This window comes from Ixodes scapularis, unplaced genomic scaffold (genome assembly GCF_016920785.2).
Source record: "Ixodes scapularis isolate PalLabHiFi unplaced genomic scaffold, ASM1692078v2 PGA_scaffold4__175_contigs__length_147842914, whole genome shotgun sequence".
Taxonomy (NCBI): domain Eukaryota; kingdom Metazoa; phylum Arthropoda; class Arachnida; order Ixodida; family Ixodidae; genus Ixodes; species Ixodes scapularis.
The window spans coordinates 95,813,585-95,838,139 of record NW_024609879.1 but is presented as its reverse complement, the minus strand read 5'-3'; the positions used below and the strand labels follow the sequence as shown (position 1 = coordinate 95,838,139).

The 24,555-nt window shown below is 48.3% G+C and overlaps 1 protein-coding gene across 1 annotated transcript in view; it reads right to left on the bottom strand.

The window, feature by feature from the left end:
• LOC8039642 (growth arrest-specific protein 2) overlaps positions 1–24,555 on the bottom strand; it is a 122,997-nt gene that overhangs the window by 79,985 nt on the left and 18,457 nt on the right. Inside the window, exon 2 of the mRNA XM_029981559.4 lies at positions 410–534. Within this exon, the coding sequence (XP_029837419.1) occupies positions 410–534 (125 nt within the window). The remainder of the gene's footprint in view (positions 1–409; positions 535–24,555) is intronic.

Below are 24,555 nucleotides of genomic sequence, written 5' to 3'. Positions count from 1 at the left end.
GACGTCAACGCACAGCTTTGGCAGCGGTGATGACCCGAGACACACTCGTTCGCTCGGGAGAAGTGTGTTTCGGCGTTTCGACGCAGCGAGGCGCCAGTCAGGTGGCTCTCTTCTCATCCGTTGTCTGCCGCTCCACCTTTTCCATTTCGGCGGCCGCTTCTCGTGGCGGTCTGCCAGGCTTTGTCAGTATATGGAAGGCTACGGCTCTGTTAGTGCCCGTGGACAGACGATGAGAGGCGATAACAGACGCTCGTTTATGCCTGTGGATCGTGCATGACGCCGATCCATGTCAGCTTTAAATTATCGCGTCTTGCAGAAGCTAGTGAAAGCGCCTTTTTTGTGGTCGCGTCTCGTGGACGCTACAACGCCCCCTGGTCGAGAGAAAATTGGCCTATAAGCTAGAACGCACCTTTTCCGAGTTGCCCTGGCGTCCGCACAGTTCTGCCCTGGCCTGGATGAGCCTGGCAAGTCGACACACCACCACGCCGTTGTCCAGCTTGTCCAGGAAGTTGTCCGCCGTGATGTCCGCCACATCTATAGGACACAAAAGGGGGGACACTCAGCGCCAGATGTGACACACACACACACAAACACTTCGAAGATATGTAGTTATTAGCCCGAACACAATATCGGAGCTATTGCGGATTTTATTTTTAGGGATTAGCAACTACTATACAAAAGGAAATACAGCACCCTCGCCTCGTACAGGAGACAGGACCATTAGAGGCACGTCACAAACAACGAGAGATGGCATAACTAGCTTGCGCGGGAAAAACTTGCCCCTGTGAAGTGCTTGGGCGGTATGCGCGTCGTTGCTACGAACTGTCACACGTGGCGTGAGAGGACACAAACAAATAGTGAATAACTCCCGAGATTTTCCCCAAATGCACAGAGCAGATTTTTCCAGGTATACTCGCAGCGTCCGCTTACGGCATTTCTTAACCTGTTGACAAAAAAAAAATACTGTCATTTTTTGGAATTTTTGCATTCGTGAAATGAATGCACCCGTAGGGAATCATTCGACTTTAACGCCAAACACCAAATGTTACCGCTCAAAAGTGAGTAACGTAATCACATTCCACCGAACCAGAAGTTCAGCGTAATCACATAGTCACATGAGTCGACTGAGCGTCCCGCAATAAAGTAACTAAAACCTCCCATTTAACGTGCGCAGATACAGCAGACAGGAGATGGAAGTCGACTCCCGTAGCTCCACCAAGAGGGCAACTTACATCCACATGATGGCGCTATGCTCTCTAGTTTAATCCTCGTTTGAGCAAAACTATTTACGTTCGAACTAGAGCATCCCCAACGCAGATCTCGACATATTCAGAGTCTCCACCTGCTCAATTGTCCCTTCGAAGCGCCTACATGACAATCATCCGTCGATTTGGGGACTTGACCGGTATGTCTGTTTGGACCACGGTGTAAGATAATACTCTTCAGGTGAGGACAGCGCGCTCCACGCGCAGTGCAGATAAAGCTCGCTTTTCACTCTCTCTCTCTCTCGCTATGGTTTCAAGCGGCGCCAGCGAATGACTCGTCGACCCGTGGGCGCGGCAAAGACGGCTCGTGCCGCCTCATGCTCCACACGCGCAGAGCTCCAGCGAGGTTGTCGCTCGTGCAGAAGGACCACGGTGTACCGGGGTGTCATGGCAACCAGATAATGCTTTTCGCTCTCACATAGTTTCGCCGTTTGGCCACCGGCGACTCTGCCAGCCGCGGGCACGGTGGCCGCGGAATAATGCAGCCTTTCGGATGCCCGTCGAACGAACACTATCTGATTCCTCGTGCCGCGCGTTCAGCCCCGCCGTGTCCTCAACTATAGAGGCTGTATCTTACACCGTGGTTTGGACCCATCGACGATCCTTCCCCATGGTCGAGTTTGCCCAGCTCTCGCGTCAGCGAGAGGAGCTTCCGAGTGTAAATTGTACCGGTTAAAGGGCCAATCCCATTTTAGAGATAGGGCTTATCAGTCGGAAGAGCCGATGAACGGGTGGCGTCGCGTTGCCTCTCTCGGGTTCACCGACCCCGCCGGCTCCGTACACGGACCTAGGACAGATAAGAAGAGCCGCAAACTTACGAATAAGGAAAGGACGCCACCGTGACGCACGTCGCTAAAGGGTTACCTTTATAGATGCGAAAATGATTTTGACTGGTCGCTAAACAGTCCTCACGTCTCTTAGGTGAGAAAGACTAGTCCCCCAAATAGGCGGCACGTACGATCCGAGTGACGCTGTAAGCATGTTGAGCTACGTGTGAGAGTTGAAGAAAGCACGAGGTGCGCAAATAACGAGTGCCGTCGCATATTGCGTAAAGGACGCCGCTCATGACCCGTTGAAGGCGGGCGTCCAATGCCCTCGATAACGAGGCTTCACATACAGGGGGCGAGGCACGGGGTGAACACGAGCGCCGCGTCAGCTGGGACCCGCGTTCCGACTCATCAAACAGTCTGTGCCGGCCTCATGGAGGGGACAATCCAGACCTACAGCCTTGTTGTCTATGCGGAGGGCAAGTTCGTCTGCTTCTTGCGCAGGGGGTAGCGGTGACGTCAGAAGGCCGAGCCCTGATTGGCTGATCGCGACCTTCTATCTCAGCGTCGTCTGCTCCTTTGCAACGTCGTCTGCTCGCAACGTCGTCTGCGTCTGTCTTACCTTTCCTGCGACTTTCGGAAGTGCAGAGGCCAGATTCACGAAACGATCTTACGCCAAAAATGCGCGTAAGACAAAACTTAAGAACGAATTCGTATTCACGAAACGAAATTTTCGTAAGTTTTGCACAGGTTACTGCGAAATCTTACGACAACTCCGAAGCTGTCTTACGCACTTACGATCAAATCAGCATGGCCGACAGCGTCGCGGTCGCAACGATCCACGGACGTTTATTTTTCTACGTGCACTTCTCACGCGTCCAGACTTCAAGCATCAAGAAAAAAGTAAAAGGTATTTGAAACAGACCACGACGAACAAGAACGCTGGATCCACAAACACCCGGGAAAAGCTCCAACGGCCACGATTCCACCGAGCGCGACCAAGTGAGTTCGGCAGTTAAGCCTAGCATGCACTCTGCGACTCGGCGACCGCCTGCCCCCGACCGGCTGGCGTGTTGAATGGAATATGCCCGCGCGACCCTTGTGAACCCTTCCCGTATTATACTTTGATCGCTGACCTCAATTTTAGATTAAGAGGTCAATTTATTCCTCTTGTTATCTCCTTGTTACCCGAGGTAACGGTGACCCTCGCCGGTGAAAAAGCGGTGAATCTCCGACAGACGCAGGAAAGGTAAAGCAGCCATCGCTTTGACTAGCAGACGTAAAGCAGACGACGTTAACTGCGCCAACCCGCCGACGCCGTTAAAGAATGAGGGGTCTCAACGCACACGAAAGGAGGGGAAAAGTATTTAGGAGGGACCTTGCGGACACTAACACGCTCACCTCTCGGTTCTTAGCAAACAAACCTCGGCGCCTTGGGACACCTCGCCAGTGAGTCCTTTGACTTTCCTCCTTGATGCGCGACTGTTTGTTGCGCGACGCGATTGTTAGACAAAGACAACGTACCGCTCGAGTTATTTCGTCTGCCCCCTCTGAAAGGCGAGGTCGAGCTCGCTCGACTTCCGAAAGTCGCAGGAAAGGTAAGACAGTCGCAGACGACGTTGCGAGCAGACGACGTTGCAAAGGAGCAGACGACGCTCAAATAGGGGGTCGCGATCAGCCAATCAGGGCTCGGCGTTCTGACGTCACCGCTACTTCCTTTCTCATGCGCAGGCGACGAAAATGAGCCCACTTGCGAGGCGTATACTTCGTTTCACCGTAAGTCCAAGCTCAGTCAAAGGCTGCTAGGGGGCACGCAAACACCTGCACACCAAAAAGCAAAAGAAAGACACTTTACGTGTAGGAATGCGAAAGCATTATAGTCCCGCGGGTGAAATGATTTCGAGTAACGTTTCTATACGTGTTAAAGTTGTTTCTTCCGGTACTGTATTCGGTGTGCCGCCGTAGATGTTGACGCTGGTGCCGATATTGAGGCCGTAGATGTAGACGCGGTCGCCTCACAGTCCGTCGCAGGAAGCAGACAATGAGCACAGATGAAGTCCGAAGCGGAACTGACGCGCCAGAGGCAGCGCGTCACGTCTTCCTTTTGCACACGTCATCAAGCACGTTTTGACCTTGAGCGGCGCGTACATGATGACGTATTTTTAAGGCCGTCTTTCGGGCACAACGCCGACGCCTTTTCCCGTAATGGGACATATAAGGCTTTCGCCTTAATAAAGACACGCACTTCCTGCACTCGATTTGATAAGCCGACTGACGAGCACGTCCAGAAAGACGGCCGTGACGGTTTTAAGGCGGTTTTTACAACAGTAGCAGCCTTCGCACCGCTTTGCGAAGGGCTGGATCGCTTCGAACAGCAGCGCTGATATCTGCAGCCAGTCGCTTTTTCTCTAACGACCTTGTCTATAGCCTCTTCGATACCGGCGTCAAATAAAAGCAATCGTGCTCGGCGTCGTCCGCTTCAATTTTATCCGGAGACCGTCTGCCACAGGGGAGGAAGCGAAAACTGGGTAGACTAGACACAACTAAAGAGGTCACCTTTTTTTTTTTTTTTTTTTTGCCGTTTAGCAGGCGCTTTGAGAATACCGACTCAAGTTATTCCGTTCGGAGCTGAAGGAGCCGCTGCAGGGAGTATTCACTGGACGCCATATTTGTGGGTACTGTTTAGGGCGCATGCTCAGAACGAGCTCCCATCAATAGGCTGCTAAGTCCGGCACTCTTGAAGGCGCGGAACGCACGTTTCAAAAGAACTGTGGAAGCTCGCCACCAGCACGCGCTCAGCATTCGCACACATGGATATGGCCGCCAGTGAATACTCCCTGAACGCGCCCCATGAACGTATGCGCGGAGTCTGATATTCTGCAAAAGCGGGCTTCTGGACAAGCTCAAAACGCCCCGAAAACTAAGATGGAAGCGCACAGAAACGGGTTATTCGCGACTCGAGCGAACTACAGGGTGCGCGCTGGAGGTCGTTTTCGTCACTCAGCGCGCGGACCGCCACAAATTTTTTTATAAAATCGGTGTCACCTATGAAAGCAAAGCGATTTTTCGACGGTAGAAACCTTCTTTCTGGTCAGTGCGTGGAATGACACCGCAGAAGCATAAAAATAATTACAGGAAACGATGTTTGTTTCTATGGTGCTTACGAGAACCAAGCAGCGATAGCAGACGACAGAGTCGAAACGACCTCCTCTCTTGAGCTTCTCGGCGTTGCCGCTACGTGGCGTCGATTTCGCTGGAGTCGCCATATTGGTAATTCCAGAGCACCTCGTGCGCGTGTTTCCCCCGACCTCAACAATGATGGCGCGAGCTTGGCTGCCTCGTCATCGTGCGTCCTCTATAGATTGCCCTTTGATTGGCGTGCTCTTCCTTTGTGTTTCGAAGCGCCGAATTTCGGTACGCTACCTCACAAAGATGGAAGCACACAGAAAGGGATTATTGGAACGGTCTTAAGGTTGTATTCACTGGGCGCCTAATGCATCCGCGGGTATCGGATCGTCTGCTTTTTAGCGCAGTCGATGGAAGCAAAAGCACTCGCGCAAACATGCAGATGTGCAGAGACACACAGACAGACAGACACGCTGACCTCCGACCCCTTTGCACAGGCGGGTCCGCCGGAAGGCTTCTCACGTCCCGCGGGCACGGAAGCCGCGACGACGACAGGGCGGCCAACACGCCGCGGCCCGTCCATTGTCGACGGGAGGACTTGGCTTTGGCTGGCCCCGTTGCGGGACACGCGTCACCGCTTGCGTCGACAGACCGACCAGGGCGATCCGCGCAGGCCCTAACGCGCACGGCACCGCGCGACACGGGAACCAAAACAAAAGCAGGGACACCGGAATACGTTTCGAGAACGAAAAAAAAAAAAAAAAAAAAAAAAGGCTGTTTCGTACAGTTAGAGATTATTAGGCCCGGAAATAACGAAGCACAATCTATCGGGCATCGAACTCCACGCCTCGTGTTTGTTTAGGACGGGCGCTCTATGTAATCAGTGAGTGACCGACGAAACCTCGCACGAAATGATTTGGATGATGAGTGTAGCGGTCGGAGCGGCAAACGCTATAATCACGGCCCATCCGTATACGGCCCGCGGCACTCGCGACGTGCGACGCCGAAAACGAGAATCGGCAAACAATGCTATACATTAGCTTCATCGTAACTGGCAAAGGGCAACATCTTATGACTCCGAGAGCCAATCACGAGGGCCGAAGTGAGGCACGTGACAAAGTATGGTCGAACTGTACTCCACTCTGCATGGTGAGCTGTCACGTGCTTCGGTCCGCGTCGCTTTGATTGACTCTTCCAGGGGCCGAAGTGTTTGCCAATTTCCGCTGAAAAGGGGCGGACTGGTAGCTATTTTGCAATTTTCCCTGACATGTTGCGTGCGAGATTTTCTGTTCGTGGAGCAGGCCGGTTCTTTGTAGTCGAGGCTCACATGCTTAGCTTTGAAATGCAACCACCGCGCGAGCCACAGTTGATGACCTTCTTAGCGCAGAATCTCTTATTGGGATAGGTTTCATGGGACACAATGAGCGAACCAGCGAAAGCGATAGCTGCAGCATGCGTGCACGGTCGCGCAATACGGGTGGAACGGTGCAGTCACGAACCCGAGGACTGAGGCGCTACATGGTTAATTCTCATAGCCGTCGTGGTTGGCGTCGTGGACGCCACTGACGACCCGCACCATGTACTCGGTGAACCGTGACGTACGTCGGTAAGCGTGGTGGAAGTTTTAAAACCGTCCAACATTACGCGTAGCAACTAGATACTGTCAAAGTGGGATTTCGCATAACACGAGTAATGTTTAAAAACAAGTCTTTGAAGCAGACGACAGGGACGACCCTTCCTTCGTCGCGTCGCTACTACCGGGGCGACCGACGGGAAAACCCGACTTCCCTGTCCTCGCGACATGAGCAGGGAGAAGGTTTTTTTCCGTAGCGGCGACGACACGAGACGAGGTCGAAATCTCTGCAAAGTGTCGCCCGTAAAGCTACCCATTTAAGAGCAACTAACTACGTACTCGTTACTGAGATTCAAAAGGAACGAGTTACCTCAGCTCAAACGTAACCAGTTACTTCCTCGTTACTCTGAAAGTGCGGTTTTTCTGAAGCACTATCCGCCTTACAATATTTTGCGTCGTTAATAATGAGTAGCCTTATAGCGCATTCATCGGTATCGTTTTTTTATTATTATTTTGTTGTTAGCGTTTTTTTTTTCTTTGCCGCGAAAACCAAACAGGGCAACTTGAGCCGAACACGTTCTTCTCCAGGAGTAACTGAGTATACCCTTACACGTAAAAGTAACTAGGTAAAAAGTAACTAGGTAAAAGTAACGGTTTACTTGCAACGTGTTACACACAGTCTGCTCAGGAAACAGACGCCGATTCCCAGCCTGCTCCGGCGTCACGGTCGGCGGGTCGACGCGAAGAACAGCAGAAACCGCCGCGTATATTCGCACGCGCCGTCTCGACGCTTTGTCTGGCCTTGCGGTCTGTTTGTCACGCATAATTATTCCAAAGCGGCGGCACTTTGCAGCACGCGACCTTCTGGTACGACGCCGCAATGTTTCCTCGTGTACAAAGTGAGTTCTCACGTGAACGACAATTAGCTGCTCGCGTGTTTGGGATTAAAACCGCTTAATAGCCTTAAATTTTGTTGACCTCTAAAACTGCTCCTAAATGCTGATGAAAGTTTTCTTTTCCAAATGGCTGGTTGCATTGTTTTTGCCAAAAAAATCTTTTTTTTTTATCCAAACGGCTTTTATGTGATTAGCTTAACAAATGTCCAAACAATAAGGAAAAAAAAGTATGGTCGCCACCGTTCTAAGAACAAACATATCTCACAACGTCCCGAAGGAGTACCCGGCACCCAAACGGGACCTTAAGAGCTTCAGGTTTTAGGCGACAAGTAGTGCGAAATTCTGTGGCGGTCATTAAAGGGGTACGGAAACAAAGTTTGAGCTCACATTTCTTTGTTTAGCCAGAAGAAAATATTGTGTCAGCACCATAAAAACAACAGTCTTCTGCTCGCAAACGCACGAAAACTAATTTTAAAAAGAATAAAACGATTTCTCAATACCACCCGGTAGATGGGAAGCAGATGTAGTTATGACGTTGAATGGCCTCCCGCCCCAGCGCCACTCACGGAACTACAGCTCAGATGCATAGACAACTCGGCCTGGAACGGAATCACGAAGCTTGGCAAAGAAATCCACAGTGCTACCGCAACGTGCATTCCACACCATCAGGATTTCCGTCCTTAGCAGACGAGAGGTAGGAGCTTCATCTGAGAAAGCGGGGACCTCTGCAGCCTAAGCATACGTCCTCCTCCTTCCTCCTTCCTTCCTTCCTCCCTCCCTCCCTCCCTCCCTCCCCCCGGGCACCCAGTGAATAACTTATATACATAACTTGCAGATGTCGCCATTGCTGGGTACTGGCGGTTATTTCTACTTACTGGTTCCCTATCCCTAGAGTTTCTACTTTTGCGATGTGAAACACACGGTGAACTGAACGCTCACGGCACATACAATACCGGCGTGGCCGCGAATTGCGTTACGGGAAAGCTATGTATAAGCCACAGGGTGTACAGTCCTCGGATATTACTACACTAGGCGAGATTGACGAGCGTTAACGCCACTAAGCCGCAATGCTCGCCACTATACTTTCTCTATGGCCTTGCAGAGGGAGGGAACTGACGGCACGAACGCGATGCGCACTGCGCTTCTTGCTGACCGACTTTAAAGCGAAAGGTAGAGAGATCACAGCACGGTCATGTCGTTTCTAGTCGTTTCCATACTCCTGTGAAAAAAAAAAAAAAAAAAAAAAAAAAAGCCAAAAAGTATCCTAAAAAAAAAAAAAAAAAACGAGTTAGAGGTGCATTTTACAGTTTTTTATCCTGTGAATCTGAATACCACGTTCGTTTTCCCCGAAGATGTAACTAAACGCGAAAAACGACGAAAAACCTCCGACCAGTCGTTACATTCTACCAGCGGCCTAGACTCCATTTTCCCGGGGGCGGGGGGGGGGGGGGGGGGGGGGGGGGCAGGCTGAGTGTTCCCGGGGGGAGGGGGGGGGGGGGGTGCTGCGCGTTATTTTTTTGCCAGAACTGGAGATTCAAGCTAACGAAAACACGCTGGAATTTCATTTCCCATGTATTTTGTCAATAAAGGCAACGTGCGCGTTATTTCGTTCACATGCCGCTACTAGAAGCTCGTTACATGGCACGTAAACAGTGTCTCGGTAAGGATCATGGCCCGGGCCCGGGGGAGGCTCTGCCCCCCCCCCCCTTTCCCACGGATTTCACCAGGGGGGGGGGGGGGGGGGCGACGAGCCCCGTTGCCCCCCCCCCCCCCCCCCCCCCCCATAGCCTACGCCTATGCACTCTACCCAGATCTTTGGGCCGTCAAGCGCGTGTCGCTCGTGTGGGCAGCGCGTGCAGTTGCAAGCTTGCCAGGTACGTTCCTCCGGACTGACACCAGTCATGACATCTTCATCTAACCTTTCTGAAAATAGCAAGAGTAAGTGTGAGGCCCACTCTTGATAGGCGCCGAAGATGCGCGAGAGCGGAGATTCGGAAAAGACTGACTATAGGAGGTATTCACAGGCGGCCATAGTTGTGTGAGCGACTGCTGAGCGCGTGCTCCATGGCGAGCTTTCACGGTTCTTTTGCAACGTGCATTCCGCACCATGAAGATTGCCGGTCTTAGCAGCCTTTTAATGTGGGCTCGTTCTGAGCATGCGCTCAAGACAGCACCCACGGATATGGCGTCCAGTGACAACTTATAAAGTCACGCTCCGGGAAAGAGGGGCTTCGGCGGTACTTTGAAAATGATTTCCCGCAACCTCCGTGCACAAAAAAAAAAAAAAAAAAAAAAAAAAAAGTTAATTTTACAGGTTATATCAAGACTATCTGAATGTCTTTTGTTCTTCAAATACAGAATTGCTTTAGTTTCCCTTTAATAAGCAACTCATCAAATCCCCAAATATTTATGCTTCGACACGCAGCACATGAAACAACACATGAAAGGGGATGAGCGCGTGCTGACGGTGCGCTTTTATAAAGCTCTCGCAACATGCATTCCATACCATCGAAATCGCCGTTGTTAGTCAACATGAGCTCGAGTTGAGCACGCTCTGCGATGAATGCGCTCAAATATGGCATCGAGTGAATAGTCCTCTGTTGAAATATTTCTGCGGGCGAAGAAAACGCGCATAGGCTAATAGCAAGTTTTTAAAAGTTCTCCCGGTGCATGCACGCCTTACTTAAGTAGTAATTTAATTACAGCAATTGAACTACTGTAATGTAATTAATTTTCGTGATAATTGTAATTAATTACTTTAGGCTAAAAGAAATTGTAATTGTAATTTAATTACTTCCTAGCGTCAGTAATCGCAAAATTTCAGGCACAATTACAATTACTTTTGATAAACTTCGCGGCGCCGACTGAACTCCTTTAAAAACTTCAGCGCTCCCGCAAGCGGCCTAGCTCTCGGTGAAACATTCGCCCTAAGACACGCACTCACACACAGGCACAAAAAATAGCGTCGCATTATTTTTTTTTTTTTTCTTTTTTGCTTACACTGCGGGCTGAGAGACAATCCTCTTTGTAGCGCTGTCTGCAGTCTGAGCAAAAAACAATACCATAAACATGCCAAAATATCGAAAGAACAGGATTGAGCTTCAACTTTCAGCCGAAGTTGGGAACTTTAATTGTCTATGAGTTTATTTTCCTTTTTCTTTTTTGCCAGTTTTTACGTTCGTCTTCTAGTACTGTCGCATATTTGTATCCTTGTATTCTTTTTAAGTTTATTTCCTGTTGGTTTTACTTCGGGAATAATTTGCACAAACGTTTTGGAGACGACCTCGCAACTGTGAATACTGTCACCAATGATTTGGAAGCCCCCTATTCGATTCTTATATATTTCTGAGACATAATAATTTCAAGTCAATGTAAATAATTGATGTTTTTATGTGAATGCGGTTGTATTAGCGCGTGTGGACTTTATTTTTCTGTTCACACTTGTAAAATATTCATATCTGACTAAGTGCCACATTTTCATTTGCCTGATTAACAAAAGTCTGTCAGCACAATTTTTTCTTTGGCAATCTGTCATCTTCCAGCATATGAACTAATTCATTATTATTTATTTAAAATGTAATAACATAGTACTTTATTGCCCCAAACCGTAAAGTTCTATTATGAATTTAACAACTCATAAAAGGAAAGTACAATACGTGAGATTTATGCCGCGAAGTTTGAGCCTCCTCAAGCATTGGGGCAAGGAATGAACAAGTACGTCGCATTTTATACAACTCGCTTACCGCTCATTTGCGGACGCGGTTGTATGAAGTTCCAGTGCAATTGCACGCGCACCCGATGACATCAAGTGCGCGTTCAATAGTACTGAATATTTATACAACCGCGTCCCCAACCGCTTTGCGAACGCGGATCCGCTTCCAGTGTGAATGAGCGGTTAAAGTTCTATTGCCCAAGACGGGTCGCTCTGAGAAATATGTAACTGTAAAGTAATTGAATTACTTTTTAAAACTAATTTGTAATTGTAATTAATTACTTTTTACGTAGCAGTAATTGTAATTGTAGTTAAACTACTTTTGAAGCAAAGGAATTGTAATTGTAATTAAATTACATTTTGGAAGTAATTTTCCCATGTATGACAGGCTAGGCGGCCTGAAGCATCACGGCATCCGAAGTAGGTCGTAAAAGGATCAGCTGCATTCAACAATACCAAATACTGAGGGCTCTGCACACAGTTGTGGCGCAGGCGGGGAGAAGGTTTTGATTATGTTTTGTTTTACCATAACGAAGCGCAGCCGCAGTGTACCAACTAAAGTCCCTCTATGCGGCGGAGCACCCGCTCGTGCACGTATACGTGTCTTGCGCGTTTCCACAACAATGATTCGCGGTACTTGGAAAACAAATTAAAAAAAAACAGATTTATTAAGGGGCTGTAGTACCAACACAGTTACACATACCTAAAGGGCATAGTCACGATGCATTCACTGCGCTTTATTGGTTTAGCCAATCATGGCGGACGTAAACGATATTGACAAACACCGTGACGTTACACTTTTGGTGCTCTTTAGCCGTTCGGCTCTTAGCATCGGCTGTGTTCTGACTTAAGGTAAAACGAAGTATAGAATCGCCTTCAGAAACTATCTCTTGAACATAAGTTTCTTTTTTTTTTTTCTCGAAAAAAAAAAAAAAAAAGCAGCGCGAAAGAAGCGAAGGACGAGTCAGAAAAACTAAACAAACCAAGCGCTGTTTTTTTTTTTTTTTTTTTTTTTTTTTTTTTAGATGCATCACCGACTAACCTAAGTGTGCACTATCGTATACAGTGCTTTTCTCCGAAGATAACAACAGCCAGGGCGCGTTACTCACGCAGCACTTTTCGGAGCCACCTGGCGACTCTGATCCTATCCTGGTCCAGGTGTTCGGACGGTTCGTCCTCGCAAGACTCCTCCGTGCACCACCACCGCATCGCGGCGTGCACCAACGGCGTCACCCGTGCACTCGCAGCAGTTCAGTCTTCCGATGCCCGACCGTCTAAGCTACAGGCACAACGCAGCGAAATTCAGTCGAGCTCTGTCCACCTACGTTGCCTGACCTTAGTGCTCTAGTCCAGAACACACTCCACCTCTATCGTCTACACCAGCCCAATGTTGACTCTTGAAAACGAGACTGCCCTCACTCACAACGCAACGCCAGGCCACGAAACGCTGACCTTTCGTCAAAATCTACAGTTTGGACATCGACTGCAGGGCGTGTGGCCAATCTAATGCCCCGTAATATAGTTCTCTTCTCGTCTAAAGGTGTTAGCTGATTCCAGCTGCATAAAGTACTACCGCAGTCTGCAGTCAAGTCTAGTGCGAACTAGTCCAGCTCAGGCTACACCTCATACATATCAGGTGATTTATGTCAAGCTGCGTTTAAGCTTCGTCCTAGTCTAGTTAATCTAGTCTAGTCAAGCCTGCCAATTTGGTTTAGTTAAAGCTCGCACCGAGTTTAGTACAAGTCACTTCACTTTACGTTTAGCAATTAGGTCACAGACGTACAAACCATAAATCGTACAGCGGAGCGATTCAATGGTGCCTACTTTAATCAATTTCCTTCGATTTTTACAATTTGGCTGATGCCTGCCCTGTTATAAGATTCGTTTAGTCGAGTATTGAGTATCCTACTTACAGACACATGAAATAGTATCTCGATGACAACCTCACTCCTAGGGTCCAAGTTTCAGGATTGCCCCCCAAAAATCAACACGCCTACATCAGATATTACTAGGGTAGTGCAGATTATGACACGGAAAAGAAAAGTTTGGAGAGAGGACCCGAGCGATAAGCCGAAATCAACCAACGCAAGGTTGCGGTGAAAGCAATAGTCGGGTCGATGGATCGGGGAATGAAAAACAGCTGATACTCTCACACAACTTGGGCGTGCTGGTAATCCTAACCGATGGAAAACTGGACCTCCCGCGCACAGACACGACCGACGGCCAGAAGGTGCGGGCACAAAACACAAAGAAGAGTCCTAGGAAGCAACACGATTGTCCGGAGTGGACGTAAGTGACACCACACCACCAACAACGCCGGATGCAGATGACGCTAAAACTCCGCGTGCACCTGCGAGGTCGTCCAACTATCCAAGACGCCAACAACTTCCGCCGGCGAGGGACGAACTGTACAAAGTCCGACGCGCCGACCGTCACTGTCTCTCCCCAAGTCGTCGGCAAAACGGCGATTGCGCAAAAACCAAAACAAAACAACAATCATTCTATACGAGAGGAGACTTCACTGGGCGCGCAAGCGCAACTAGAAAGACGACACACACACACACACGGGCCACGGCTACGCAAAAATACCCACGCGCAAACAGAGCGTCGTCCCCGAACCATCCTGGAGCCGCATAAACTTTTCAACCGTTAGCTCAGCGCCCAAAAGAACAGGTGTTTTGAGGGTTGTGCCGCTTTCGCCGGCCGCGATGCGCGCTTTTTGTCGCTTCTTGCTCGCTGACAGCTTGCGTTACAGTCACCTCCCTTTTAAAGTGGAACGCGCGATTGTCTGAGTCTTGTTGTTGGTTTTGTCTCGTAATGTCTTCACCGTCGGCGGGCGCGCACACGCGCACGAACATCCCGCGCACATCCGTAACCCGTTATGCGGGGTAGTGTTTTTTTTTTTCCATCGACGAAGCGGGGGAGGCACAGAAAGGAGACAAACGCAATGAAGGAGAAAGAAACGTGGGAGCGCCTACGGGGAACCGGATGTTTCCTAGGAACGAAACCTCAATTTTTGTACTGATTCTGTCTTTCTCTTTTGGGGGAAGAAATCCGTGAGTACTTTTTCGTAGATATTAAAATGGGAAGTGACACGACAGGCGACATTGCAAGCATCGCGAAGGTGAGTGCTCTAACGTTAAAATATAATCTAAAACAGTAACCTTCTCCTTCGCTCTATGAAACACTTCGTCTAGATTAAGAATCACACCTAAATATATGCATCAAAGCATACGACATTTGACAGCTTTCTGCTCTTTGCATATCTTAGTGGCAGAGATGAGGGATCAGTAAAGCACCGCCTTGTTTTCTTTTCAATTCAATTGTCTCATATTTGAATAGGACACAATTGACTAAACATATCGAGGTAATCATCTTACGCTTCTCAATTACTTACATATAGTACCAAGCAGCTGGGAACTTGACGTAAGTAAAAATGTGTACCGTGTAGGCCTTCTATATTGACATTATGGTCACACAATCATGGTCTGGAGCGATTCCTACTTGTTCTTGCCCAGAAAACAAACAAACAAACAAACAAACAAACAAACAAACAAACAAACACACAAACACACAAACACACACACACACACACACACACACGAGAATTAGGTGGTGCGGACTGTATGCTGCAGAATGTAGGCGATCAGAAGAAGCAAGGTCACCACAATGGCTTCTGATGTGACGTCAATACAAACCACGTTTATGTCAGGTCATACCATAACGTTTTGAAGGGTGCCCATAAACGTTCTCTCACGGTTTAATGCGCCAGATTGGCGCCGCAGCTGAGAGCGCAACGAAATTCCTATAGACGAGGAAAAGCGCGGAGCAGATGCCGACAGTCGGTCGTCGTTCCCGTCGTGACCTAGAAGGTACGTATGACTCCCGAAAGCATACGACCACCCAAAAAGATACAAAGAACACAGAACGAGAAGCGGAAAAAGGCTACCGCAGACGCGACATCGCCTCCGCCAGGCTATCAATAGTTGGCCCCCGCGTGTCGTCCGGGCGTCACATATACACTCTCGATGGCAAGTCCAGGAAGTCGCGATGCGGAATCCGGCCGCACGCCGCTAGGAGGGGTATTTTATCCTTCACACACAACGTACGGAAAGCAAATATGGTTCCTCGGGTGGATGAAGAGAAAAAAAAGATGCGTGGATTTAGGCGGTTCTTTTAGGCGGGACCGACCATGCGGCATTACGTACTGGTCTTAGAGCGGCGGTGGATCAAAAGAAGTGCGCGAGCTCCTATGACCTTGCTTAACCTTGCCCCACTACTCGTGGTTGACGGCCTTTCACGATTGGCCAAGAGCAAACTCCTTTTCAGTATTAGTTCGCTTTTAATCGACCGGAATACTCCACTGTACGTCAGGCACGTAGCCAGGATTTTGTTGCGGGGGGGGGGGGGGGGGGCGCTTATGACAAAATATTGTATGAGGGGGAGGGGGAGAGGAGGTCCCCCCCCCCCCCCCCCTGGCTACGTGCCTGCTGTCCGTAGAGAAACCCGTGACTCAACGCGTTCATGCTTATCGCTTTGGGATTGCTTCCTCGGCGTTCTTATCCGCTAAGGCCGCAATACCATTGGCTGCGCAGCGGTGATGAGATGCTTCGCCACGCCCCGCCTTTCCAGAGTTGTCAGTGACCAGAGTCAAAAAGTGAACTTTGTTTCTTGTTCAACAGGGACATAGCCAAGCCCGGCAGTTCGAGGACGGAGCCATAGACTGCCCGGTCGCAGATTCGGAGCGCGAGAATCTGGTAGCACAGAGCACCAAAGAGCCATTTCTCGGGGAACCTGGACGTCAGCGCACAGCTTTGGCAGCGGCGAGGACCCGAAACACACTTGTTCACTTGGGAGAAGTGTGTTTCGGCGTCTCCCCGCAGCGGGGCGCCAGTCACGTGGCTCTCCTCTCATCCGTTGTCTGCCGGTCCAGCTTTTTCATTTCGGCGGCCGCTTCTCGTGGTGATCTGTCAGGCTTTGTCAGTATATAGGAGGCTATGCTAGGGACTTTAGGGAGGACCACAAGCTTCGTTCATTATTTACGCGTACCGTCAAACTCGTCTCCCAGAACTGATATGGAAGAGGATCACAAACATCGATCATGGTCGTGACGTCACAGGTAGGCGAAGTAAGAGGGCGCCACCAAAACATAGTGCGCGAGCGCACGAGTATGCGAAGTGTTCGTAGGACTACACTCTCGAGTCAGCGCCTTAGACGACGTCGAATACAACGCGTGCGATGAAATATATAGAACACATGAATCGGAGGTCAGAGCTCTGACAAAAAAAGTCCTAAAGGAGAAAACGAAATTAAACGAGTCGACAACTCTACACGACCAGAATAGATGCGCAAGGTTCAACTTCCTTTTTCAACGTCCTTCTAACAACAAAAATAAATGTAAAGAAACAGCCACGAAGAAGGTTGGCTTTGTAGGCGTCCTATCAACGAGCAGCGGTGAAGAAGACCGACGAGCTACTTTCCACTTCCGTCGTCTTCGCCATCACTGACGACATCAGCGCCATCATCATCACCCCTGGTGCATGAGCCTTCTTGCGCGTCCGACTTTCACCGAGCGCGGAGAACAACGTCCCGGGACTGTGCTGCCTCCTTCCTTCCGTGCAGAGACGGACAGATAAAAACTGCAAACACGCGAGGATGCAGTCGGCGCTTCTGGGAGGCTCTCGCCGAACACTGCAGCTCCCTTCTGACTGCGCGATAATCGCTCTCCCCCACTCTTCCGTGCTCGTGTTGACTCTCGGACGCTGAGTTACGTTTGCACCACTCGGTTACCCGCGGCGGGTCCATGCATGGCCCGCCTGACCCCGTGGACCGGTGCACTGTCGGTGCTAATCTCGGAGGAGAATGGGCTAGAAGGGCAACTGATGCCACAAAGGCTGTAATAAAAGCGTCTACGAAAGATAGACGACGCATCCGTAAAAAGAAGTCAGAAACAAAATACAAACTGTCCTGCCTTACGGTCAGAAAACAGACGCCGCAATGTTGTCTGCCCTGTTGTTTCCGGGGAGATGTTGTGTGCTTTCCTTTCACATCTTTAATTTCTTCCGCCCGCAAAAAAAGAAAGTTTTGATGTTTTACAGGACGACCGCAGCCCTTGTGTCGTCAGATCCCAAAGTAAATAGCAATCATTTTCTTCTACACACAAAGTTAGATAAATCTCTGACTCAATTACAAACGCAAAACCTCAAAAAAAAAAAAAAAAAGAAACATTAACGAGAGACCAGAAGAAACGTTTTTCACTCAATATCGGGCGAATCTTAATCCGCGTTTTTACCAAAGCAGCTCGACTGTTTCCTACATCATTTTTCTTTCAACTAAGGGCAGTTTTAGCGCTTCCGATATTAGGATGGTTTCAATGATCACGCATAACCTAGAATCCTAGATGTTATTTCTCAAACCATTCTTTTCCGCCGTTCGTACTTACATAATTGCGTCGGCTGTTTCTGGTTGCAGGAGTTCCTCGAGGCACTCACCCACTCCTTTTTTTCTTTATCGCCCTCTTTGAAGATTCTCCCCTCCCCGACTACTCGACGTTCGGAGAGGAGCGTAGGCGGCGGCCCAAGTTTGAAGAACCGAGAAGTGGGGGACCACCCCGACGTTGGCCCCACCGCGGGAAATACCTTTCGGTGCGAGAGTCGCATACATGCCAACTCCTCACCGCTCAATTCCCGTTGTGTTTCCGCTGTGTGTAGTGCTTCACTTTTCTTTTTTTTCTTTTCCGCTATCGGCGACGGTCCCAACGTGTACGACTCATGTACGATTACTCAAAGGTCACCAACCCCGAATGTGTGTGTGGTTTCTCGTACATGTGTCTGTGTGCTCGGAAAGTGGCCTCGATTTGCCCTCACAATTTCTCCAGGGAGCACAGCCCCTTTCCCCGTGTCCTCCTCCAGACGACAAAGAGGGAGAGACGCCTATAACGAACATCGTTTTCGGACGAGATACGGAAATTGCCAAATAGGCAAAATAGATACCGTTTCAAGCATGTTCATTCTTACCGGGAAAATTTCCCGCTAAATTTAGCGGGAACATTTCCCCGGTAACTTTGGCGGGAAAATTTCCCCGCTCTTCAATGGGTTAGGTTTCCCCGCTCTTTAGTGGGTTAAGTTTCCCCGCTAAATTAAGCGGGAAAATTGACGTCACGTGATCTCAACACCAATTCAGTTTCCCCGCTAAATATAGAAGGGAAAATTACCACACGACTTCGTGTCACGTTACCCATGAACAAATTCAGCACCAGGAGGAGAGGAGGAGGAGGAAAGGAAAAGGAGGAGTAAGAGGGGCATACCCTCCCCTTCGTACCCTCCCCTCCTCATCCTCAAAAGCTGCGCTCTAGTTTTGTATTACAGATAGTTGTAAACGCCTTTAACTTTTTATTAAATTTCTTTCCTTCGTTCCGAGCGGTGCATGACTTGCTCCTCGCTGCCTCGTCTCTCCCTCTCGCCTCGAAACACATCGCAGTCGAGTGTTAGGCTTAACGTCTAAGGCGTAGAGTTTGAAACGCAGCACCAGCGCAACTGGAGCGAGCAAACGAGCCGGCAATCTTCCTAAGCGGATTAAATTAACGGCTACTTGAAATAAAAAACGAGAAATTTAACGCACCTTCTGTTCGGTCTTAGCTCATCAGCTAGAGCTCCCACCCGAGCGTACCCCCGTAGCCGTGGTATCGCGAATACGTTTCATATACGTTTTTTGTTGTTTTGGGCCTACCTCCCAAATGGCCGACTGATTACTTCCGCGACGGGTTAAACCAGCCAATCAGAACTGGATTCTCAGAGGACTGACTTCTGGTAAGCGGACTGAATGAAACTCGGTACTCTGGGAACATTTAGTGACTCAAGGCTGAATCGTACCTAAAGTCTGTGCATTATTACTATTTACGCCTGGCATTTTGACGGGACCTGGTCAAACAGGAGCGACGAACACCAAAGCTGCTGATACACCCGCGTTTTTTTTTTTTTTTTTTTTTTTTTTTTTTCAGCTGGAACATGAACAATTAGCCACAAACGTGTTTATGAAGAGTTGGAACTATCGAAGATTGCTGCCCAAAAGCAGATATTCTTTTGTTTAAAAGACACAGAATGGGTGATCGTTCCTCTGGTTGTACGAGGAGCTTCACAAGTAGTGCCACCAATCATTCTTGTCCAAACGCACGAGACAGGTGTCACGACGCAAATTGTAAAAATATAAAAACAGAAAGCAAGCCTACATAACCATTGGAAAGGTGTGTACACAGAGAGGGCCGTGACAAGTGAAAACTTCTTTCCGACGTTCCGATTCCGTCGCGGACACATTGAGTGGACGCAGCAGCGGTCCCGTGCGGTCTAAACAAACGACCAGAAATAGACCAAGAGGACCTCCAGCTATGGCATTCGGTGCACCGTGGTCCTCGAGAACCCGTTGCCGAGCCATCCCTCTCGTCGGGACGACGCTTCATTTGTCTTCGGGGCGGCGGTTCGCATCAACCGATGCCACGTACACGACAAGGCCTGCGCGTGACGTCATTGTTAGTGGCTACCCCAAGTGGCGTGCTTACATCGCGTTCTTTGTGAGACGCTGCGAAACGCGCCGTCGGCGATGCTTACGCAATGTATAAACGGCGCTGCCTGGGTCCTCTAGTGATGACGTACGGGGGGGGGGGGGGGGGAAGGCCTTGTCTCCTTCTAGAGGGTATTGGCGCAGCACACGGCCAGTGACTCGGGCCGACCTACAAATTGCCGGGCGGCTCGCGTCGAGGAAGACGCGCCCGTAATCGACGCAGGCGAGCGCTGATGCGACCATTGTAGTCGACGGACGAGCTACCCGAGTAATATCGAGCGCAGATTAGCAGAACAGGGTCAGCCTTCGAAACGCCGTGCTCACTCTGCGTAGGCTCGAAACGCGCTCACGAAGGGAAGGTATTTACGTCTTGAACCGTGCAGGCGACACTGGCAAGTGTCGCCGAAGTGCAGTCGAAGGAAGGTCGGGAGTCAAAGTGAGCCGAAACGTTTCTGCGCTCCCTGTCACCCCCCCCCCCCCCCCCCCCCCCCTCCCCCCGAAATAAAAAAAATAAATAAAAAAGGGGAAGTTTCGAGTGTAGTTCAGGCGCTGTGGGAAGTAGTTCTTACGACATTTAATTTGTTTGTCTTTAAAACGTGCACGTCCTGATGAAGTAACAAAACAAAAGACCTGAAATCCGCGAACACGTATCTTTATTCAGAGCGTAAAGAGAAAGTAACCAGGAACCGAACTTTGTTTTGTCCTTCCCGCGTACTAACATTCGATGGCGCTGCATAATGCTGCATGCAGCCGCTTCCTTACATTAGCTCAACGAAAAGTCGTAATGACATTCATTCATTTATTCATTCCATCCATCATTCAATCAATGGGTTTCATTCTCTGGGGTTTTATAAATATAGAGAAATCACATGGACCCCACGCCATATTGGTCAGTTTGGGTTCAACGTTCAATAGATAAATATCGGAAAGGTCAGCACTGTTCAATAAAGCGAAAGAAACGCAACAAAATTCGCAGAAAATATGTTGTGCGAGAGTTACGTAAAACAAAAAACATCATAAATGCGATGCAAACGAGTAATCGAGAGTATAGAAGATTAATTCGAATTCGGTGATGGGTCGAGTAATTTCTTAAAGGCAAACTAGATATTTAAATGATTATCTTTTTGGTTCAAATTACGCGGAATTATATGCGCACGATCTAGACCATTGGGATCATTATTGGCGTATAGGTAAGTCAAAGTTTGAAGTCGGCTTCGTTACAAAACTTTCTGACGTCTCTTAAAAAAAAAATATATATATATATATATATATATATATATATATATATATATATATATATATATATATATATATATATATATATATATATATATATATATATATATATATATTTATATATATATATATATATATATATATATGGCGAATTTGTTTTTTGTGAAGAACATAATAGACACAGCAGCAAATGAACGGAAAAGTCTATTTCTGCCAAATGAGCTTCGTCATAAGCGTGGGTTCTTAGTAGTAACCCTCCGCTACAATTAGCTATCTTCCGGAACGAACTTGCTGCGATTATTCGAGAGGTGATCGAACCTTTTTTTTTGGTAGCGTCTTCGCAGATGAAATATGCCTTTGTCTAATAATACGTGAATATCTACAACGTCCGCTCAAATGGACACTTTTATCATTACCATTGAGGGAGTTGCCCGTGCAATAGATCGACTGCCAGCAAATTCAAGTCCCGGTCCGGATGGAATAAGCACAAAGTGGCTGAAATTAACAAAACATGTTCAGTGAACTTCTAGGAGCACTCTTCCAAAAGTCACTTTCTACGGGCACGCTATCCGATGATTTGAAACTGGCCCCAAGTCATCCCTATCTACAAATCCGGCAAATTGCCACTCCCTCACAAATTACAGAGCCATATATCCCTTACTTGGGTATCATGTAAAATACTCGATCACATAATTTATTCTCAGACTATGAAATATCTCGTAACTAACAACCTTCTTTTTCCAAACCACCGTGGTTTTTACCAGGGACGTTTCCGTGAACTTTAAATTTGCGGGCAAATTACTGAAAAGTAATTTTCAGTATTTACTCCTCCCCCGGAACTGACGCAATTTTTATCGACTTATCCAAAGCTTTGGATCGTGTTCTGCAAAAAGGTCGATAAAAAAAAAAAAAACTTACAGAGGCTAATAAAGAAATGGGTGTCATTAAATGGATCTCAAACTTTCTTTCAAATAGATTTCAGTGTGTCGTATTTACTTCTCCCCCAAAAGAGCCCTCCACAAAGCTCGGTGCTTAGGCAACACAAGTCAGCGGATTCTTGGCGTCACCTTCCTCGATCGAGTGAGCCGAATGGACACGGTGTTCGGTTCGAACTCAGTTGCTACTACACTGACCGAACACGAACTCCAGCCGAACGCTCACACGTCGTTCGGTTACGTCAGCCGACCGCTGCGTCACAACCAAGTGATTCACGTTGTCCCTATGGGCGTAGTTCTTAACTTATCCACTAGGTTAGACTTGTACGACACCGCACTCAAGTAAAGCCTATAACATCGAGTGACAAAAAAAAAACCACATGTCGAATATTCGATAACTGACACCACGCGTCCACAAACAATGTGCAAAACCACGGTAATTAATCAAGTGCACTCAAGAACGACAAACACGAAGGAGGAAACGGAGGGTCAAAAGAAATAACCACGTGACGAAAGATAGACGGACGTCCTAAAGAAAGCGGCGAGGCTGAACTCGGAATAATAGGGAACATTACAATAAAAAGCAACGGCCTTCCTTCGGCGTTCATCCGGGTTCCTGGCTCGTTTCCCGCACGCGCTGGATGCACGCTATACCGGCGGAACAATGTGATCACGTGACACTACGGCATTGCGAGTAACCGGAACACTCATAAACAAAAGCACTGCGGGAAAACCGGGCAGCCTCGTACAACCGATAGACTTAGGAAAATTCACGTCCAAATTGTTTATTAAAGGTAAAAAAAAAGCGTCACTCAGTAGCCAAATATATTCCCAAGCGGCTGGAGCCTTCCTGCGCCCGAATGCAAGCGGAGAGCATACTACTGGAGGGGGCGCGTAAACTAGTTCTATAGGCGTTACAACTGGGCCAGTTTTTTATCTCAGGCCCGGCGTGCTCACAGTAACATATCCACAAAAGGCAATTCGAGGGCCACAGACAAGCTGCAAGGAATCTGCGTGTCCCAATAGGGCCTCCGTATAGCTTATTAAGGTTACGTGTTGGAGCTCATAAAGTCCGCAGGATAGAATTTATGCAACTGTTACAGAAGTGCGCAATACACCGAAAACTGCATCACCTCGTTTTGTAGCCTATGTTCGCTTGTTTCATTCTAGTCATAACCTTAATTAACGAACTCCGAAGCTCGCACACCGAGCGTTTCCGAAAGGCGTCATTTTTATGTACTTCTGGGCATAGATTTGCTTTGCGCGTATTGTTGAATAATGATAAAGAAAAGATCGCAACCTTTGTTTTAGCTTTACTAATATCATAATCTTCTCTCTCACTTATGCTCGGTCGATTTACTAACTTGACGATGTAGGAACGACCTCTTATTCTTCTTTAAGTGTTTGCACGGGTACACATACGCCAGTACAAGTATCATATACCAATATAAACGTTTCGGATCGGCATTTCCGCAGTAATCGCACATTCGCCATAAACCCTATACATTGCTTTATCTTCGCTAGTTCACATTCAGAATTTCTTTAATCACCTCGACTCGTCGACATTTTCACCGTTGACGTGATGTCTTTCGAGAGCAGTATTTCATTTTTTTGTGTGTTCTGTGTTCTGTTCTGTTCTGGCTGTGTTCTGACATTTGATTTGTCAACTCTTTGTGCACCAGCGTTCTTTACCTCTGGTACGTGCTCTATGTATCACGTATAACATATTCTCATGAAATGTACGTTACTATCGTACTCGCAGCAAATAACAGCCTGGCAGCCGAAGCAAGCAACGCATCTAGATCAGCAATGGTGTTTAAAAAATGACGAACCTTCTAGTACTCTCTAAACAAATACAATAATGCAATGCATCGAGCCGTTACAACGTGTCTCCTTCCCTAAAGAAGCAATAATTATTAGTAAAGGCCACAAACAACAGCCCTGTGTGAATGTAGAGTGAAAGCGATAGCTGCGACAAACTATTGGACTCGATGTATGTACACCTTACTTGGAGGAACCATCGCCAATGTCTGCTCGGAGACTGACACACTCATCTATACCAGCAACAAAACTATATGGATAGATGGTGTCATATGACGCCATGACGCAAGTCACACCACGACAGCACGTGACATCACGCGACTGACTTCATGATGTCAAGCGACTATATTGACGACGGACGCCCTACAACGCACTACATCACTTCGAACGCGGTTTAGAGCTCATAACAGATATCGCTGTAAAACAAAAACAAAACACAGTGCTTCGTTCGCACGTTTTTTTGTTTTTTTTTCAATATAGCCTCCACTGTACTCCTAAAGCCTGGCAGTTCGACGACGGAGCCATAGACTGCCCGGTCGCAGATTCGGAGCGCGAGGTTCTGGTAGCACAGAGCACCAAAGAGCCATTTCTCGGGGAACCTGGACGTCAGCGCACAGCTTTTGCAGCGGCGAGGACCCGAAACACACTCGTTCGCTCGGGAGAAGTGT